General features: G+C 36.4%; 1 protein-coding gene across 1 annotated transcript in view; it reads right to left on the bottom strand.

Moving 5' to 3' along the window:
* ADGRV1 (adhesion G protein-coupled receptor V1) overlaps nucleotides 1–5318 on the bottom strand; it is a 520697-nt gene that overhangs the window by 398707 nt on the left and 116672 nt on the right. The window contains exon 34 of the mRNA XM_034655643.1: nucleotides 2566–2775. Within this exon, the coding sequence (XP_034511534.1) occupies nucleotides 2566–2775 (210 nt within the window). The remainder of the gene's footprint in view (nucleotides 1–2565; nucleotides 2776–5318) is intronic.

The following is a 5318-nucleotide window of genomic DNA, read 5'->3' as shown; positions in this document are numbered from 1 at the left end:
TTTTTTTTTTTTAAAGATTTTATTTATTTATTTGACAGAGAGAAACAGCCAGCGAGAGAGGGAACACAAGCAGAGGAAGTGGGAGAGGAAGCAGCAGGCTCTTAGCAGAGGAGCCTGATGTGGGGCTCGATCCCATAACGCTGGGATCACACCCTGAGCCGAAGGCAGACGCTCAACGACTGTGCCACCCAGGCGCCCCGATAATGCACATTTTTTTTTAAGATTTTATTTATTTATTTGACAGAGAGAAAGACAGCCAGAGAGAGAACACAAGCAGGGAGAGTGGGAGAGGAAGAAGCAGGCTCCCAGTGGAGGAATCCTATAACGTGGGGATCACGCCCTGAGCCAAAGGCAGACGCTTAACGACTGGGCCACCCAGGCGCCCCGATAATGTACATTTTTTAACCAATAACACATTTAGGCCATTTACTTTAATTACTAATCCTTTTTCCTCTTTGCAAAAAAAAACAAAAAACAACAACAAAAAAAACAACAAAACCCATAGAGACATACAAATCATAAGCCCATAGACAATGCTTTCGAACTTCAGCAAAATGAAAATGTTTTAAAAGTTTCTAGAAAGGCTTATTTGAACTTCTAAACTTATTTTGCCACAAATCAGCAGCAAACACTCTGTGGATGGGCGTTGACTTGAAGCCCCTACGTTGAGGAGCACTGCCCAAAGACCTCTACGTCCTTAGATACTTGCTTCCCATCCCAAGTTCTCCTTTCAAATCCTCTACACGTATCACTGCCTCCTCCAGCCCATTTGGGAATCTAATCTCACAGGCTGCCCATGTTAGCATAAGACATAGTGATTACTTTCTTTCTGATAATTAATGAAAACACAGTCTTATCTTGGTCTCTTCCCACCCCTGGCAAAGACTTCTCTCTCTCCAGAAAGGTCTTTTTCCTTTCCTAGCACCTTAGCCTTGTGTTCCACACAGCTCCATCTCTGACACCTTGTTTTTTTCCTCTATCCACAAAGATACTATTAATTTTCCTGTGTTCAACTATTATCTCTAAAAATCTAATTTCCACCTCTAACATGAGAGAGTCAAGTTCTCTCATCAATTGGCTTTTCTCACACAAACATTGTTACTCAAAGTCATTATTCTTCCAACTCAAATCACTTGAAATATTTGCCGAAAGTTCCTGTGATGTCGAGTTCTGCAGCAGATTTAAGTTCAAGCAAAACATAATTTCTTTTCACAAATTTCCTTATATTATATGGGCTTTGGATTCAGGCAGCACTGGTGTTAAGCTCCACTATGAATAACTGTGTGCTACTTAATTTCTCAGAAATTAACTCTCCTTATGAGAATACGAGATGTATACCATTATACACACTTTATAAGGCTGTTGATCAAATTAATTTAATAATGGATGTGAAATGTCTGGCACACAGAAAACCCTCAATAAATGTACTGTTGTTGTCATTATTATTAACATTAACTTCTACAGTGACTTTTTACTTATATTACAAATAATTTTTTGAGAGTTGCTGATCTGTCTTTGGGTTCAACTTACAGCAACCTGTTAGTCGTTTTTACTCACTATTGCTGTGACAACATGACATTCTGAACCACTGATAAAAGGACTCATGGAAAACAGCTCAGACGTTTGCATTGGTAAGTTAAATCAACTCACAAGTTGGGAGTACAGTGAAGTATAAGGTAATACACATTAAAACATATTTAGTTTCAAGCACAGCAACTAAGGAGCTGGACGACCTTGTCAAGACACCTAATCTCTCTGTGTCTCAGTTTTCTCATCTGGGAAAGAGCCAAATACATGATCTATATCCTTGCTGTTTCTTCTCTTTCTGAGGTACACTTATTTAATATTTTTAAACACAGACTATAGTGAAACACAGGCTACTAAACACCCAGTTTTATCTCAAACAGACTTATTCAAAGAAAAAAAAAAAACACTGCTAAAATGTTGGAAGCGAAAATTGGCCTATAGATGCAAAATCCTACATATGATGTAAAATATTAAGATTCAAGAAAACTTTTACTTTCTAAGGAAAAAAATATTTATTTTCTAATTTTTTTTCTAGTTTGGCACTTCGTTCGTAAAATATATCAACACAATATAAAATCCAGGGTAAAATACTCTCAAATTACAAACTGTTACTTTTGAACAAGGAGCCAATGTTTCACTGTTTAATATCAACAACTACCACTAAGTACATATACGCTTGCTATGAACTGTGATAAGCACTTTACATTCATTAACTCATTTAATCCTCACTAAGAAACCTATGAAGTAATATTTCTTGTCATTTAACAAATGAAAAAGCTAAGCATCCCAAGTTTGATGAACTTCCTAAAACCACACCAGTGGGGGGAAGCACGCTAGAATCTGCAAGCCTCCTAAGTAGTCAAACAGTTCACAACAGACCCCTTTCCCAGCTAAGTTCCAGGCATACTAACATACACAGCTCACAGCTCTACAAAATAATGAAAGGATTAAAAAAAAACTGGAAACTTTAAAAGAATAAGCAAAAAATGACCTCTATAGAAAAGAGAATGAATATGCTGAACAAAAAAAGGAACCCACCTTCGTGACCTATGACAGATCTGGAAGCTGTCTGAAAGCTAACTATTCCTGCCACGTTGTCATTGGCCAAAATGTTCACTCTAACAGTGTCGGAGCTGGACAAAATTCGACTTCCCCCTTCAGTGTACACCAAACTAACTATGATGCTTTCATCATCCTCTGGCTCGGAATCATCCAAAATGGCTAAGATGGCTGTCTTCTTTGTTTCACCTACAAAAAAATTAATGGAATAAAAACCAAAGTAACAAAATCACCAACACAGAGAATCTACAAAGGCCCAAAATTACTTCCACTTTAAAAAGTTAAGTAAAAATATGTAAATGAATATCATGAGCAATATTAGTGTAACTACAAGCAAATGCTATATGTTAATCTGTATATCCTTTCACATATGAAACACTAAAGTTGTATTTAATATGGACAGATTGTGGAGAAGGACATTTTGAATTATGGAAAAATTTAAAGAGTAGAATTATTTCAAAGAATCATGGTTTCATTCCTGGTCTATAGCCTAGAACAATGACACGGCTACAGAAAGGACTTCTAAAGTGCATTCTGTTGAGAAACACCTCTCTCTCGAGGAGTCTCGATGGAGTCTCGATGGAGTCTCATTCTCATTCTGGCATTTCTGTGAATAATTTTCTTCAGGTAATCAAGCCAATACCTCTCTGAAAGACCAGGAACACTTAGGGAATGGTGGTCAAAATGGCAAACAGGACGAGGCGCCTGGGTGGCACAGCGGTTAAGCGTCTGCCTTCGGCTCAGGGCGTGATCCCAGCGTTATGGGATAGAGCCCCACGTCAGGCTCCTCCGCTGTGAGCCTGCTTCTTCCTCTCCCACTCCCCCTGCTTGTGTTCCCTCTCTCTCTGGCTGTCTCTATCTCTGTCGAATAAATAAAAATAAAATCTTTAAAAAAAATATTAAAAAAAAAAAATGGCAAACAGGAAAGGGATGGCAAATTCTGAGTGAAAGAACCAGCCTGAATGACATGAGTCTTTGGATAACTAGATGACAGCATTAAATACCAGTTTCCAGGATGTGAGCAAATGAAGGAAGGAGGCAGAAGAGGAATTCAAAGGGATAAGTGACAGTGACAAGGCTCAAGCCATCTACTTTTCGATTTGGTCTAGGACCCCACTAGTACATAAAGCAGCAATAAACACTTCTAAACCCAACAGGGCATCTGCAGTCCAGCCTATTGTCCTCCACCTAATTCTTTCCCACTTTCTGGAAAAAGGATGAAAGGGTGAGATGAGAAAAGGCAGGAAAAAGGAGAAAGGGGATATGAATGCATGTTCTCTCATGACCCTGCTGCATTTCATCAATTCACAGTATCAAAACTGCCTCAAGAGACTATAGGTTATCTAAGAATCTAGATTGCTATTAAATATAGTCCATTTTGTGATGCTAAAGTTACAAGTCAAGGTAATACTAATTTGTATAATGGTATTACTTTACATGAAAACTTTTTTTGTAGTTACTAAAGCTGCTGGAAAATCTAACTTCAAATTTTCATCTCTAGTTATCCTCATTAAATTTTCATTATTTCCTTTGAAATAAGGAGAAGTGTTACCAAATACTAACCAGTACCCCCCACTCCACCAAGCATATCATATTCCATCGTTACCAAAATCCTTTACTAGGAAATAACTTTTATAGAAATGTGATATACTATTTTTAAAATTTACTCTAAAACATAATGCTTATTAGATATTTCAAAAAGTATACTACATATGAATCATGATCATGACCCCCAATTACTATTTCCAAAAACAGTATATGCAAAAAAGTCAAACAAAAAAAAGATGCAACGAATTGCTCTAAGACACGGAATTGTGAATAACACATATTTCCTTCATTTTTTTGGATATCGTGAGGTTCCTATAAGTATACATTTTTTTTAATCAGAAAAACACTATGCTAAAAACTATATGGAATCCATAATTGCCCAAATCAGGATTTAAACAATGATCTTAATAAAGACACCTTCCCACTGCCCAAAGCAATTATTTTAAACAAATGAAATTTCCAAACTTCCAAACATTAGATGATTCAACTAGTCCTGAAAAAGAATCAGTGATTCTGACTCTAATTCTAATCTGTGAGCCAAGTTATCTATGACTATATTATTCATGAAAATTTATAGTAGTTATCCCATTCAAGCCTAAGAACATTATTATAAATTGATCTATCCCTAGGCTTAATTTAATATGAATGAAATCATCAAAGTTCATACTATTTATACTTAGAAATTATTTTCATTGAAGATTCTCGTGGGTAAGAAATATCAGTATCTAGGAAAATGAGTGTTAACTGGGAAGCTTTTTTACATGTACTAGGCAAATCAGGATAAATCTTCAATGAAAATAATTTCTAAGTATAAATAGTATGAACTTTGGTAATTTCCCTTACAAAATCAGAATTTGCCTTAGAGTTGCCTCTGTTTCCTTATAGGCACTGTCAGCACTTTATAAAGAAATAAAATCCACACACTCCCTGAAAACATTCTCTTTTTAATAAACTAAAAAAGATATGCATTAGCCTATGTATCTCATGGGTCAACCATTAACAAGCTAACTAACTTCTTTTTTTTTTAATTTTATTTTATTATATTATGTTAATCACCATACAGTACATCCCCAGATTCCGATGTAAAGTTTGATGCTTCATTAGTTGCGTATAACACCCAGTGCACCATGCAATACGTGCCCTCCTTACTACCCATCACCAGTCTATCCCATTCCCCCACCCCC

This window comes from Ailuropoda melanoleuca, chromosome 3 (assembly GCF_002007445.2).
Source record: "Ailuropoda melanoleuca isolate Jingjing chromosome 3, ASM200744v2, whole genome shotgun sequence".
In the NCBI taxonomy this organism is placed as follows: domain Eukaryota; kingdom Metazoa; phylum Chordata; class Mammalia; order Carnivora; family Ursidae; genus Ailuropoda; species Ailuropoda melanoleuca.
Note: the sequence above shows the minus strand (reverse complement) of the source record. Positions and strands in the feature narration are given on the sequence as shown.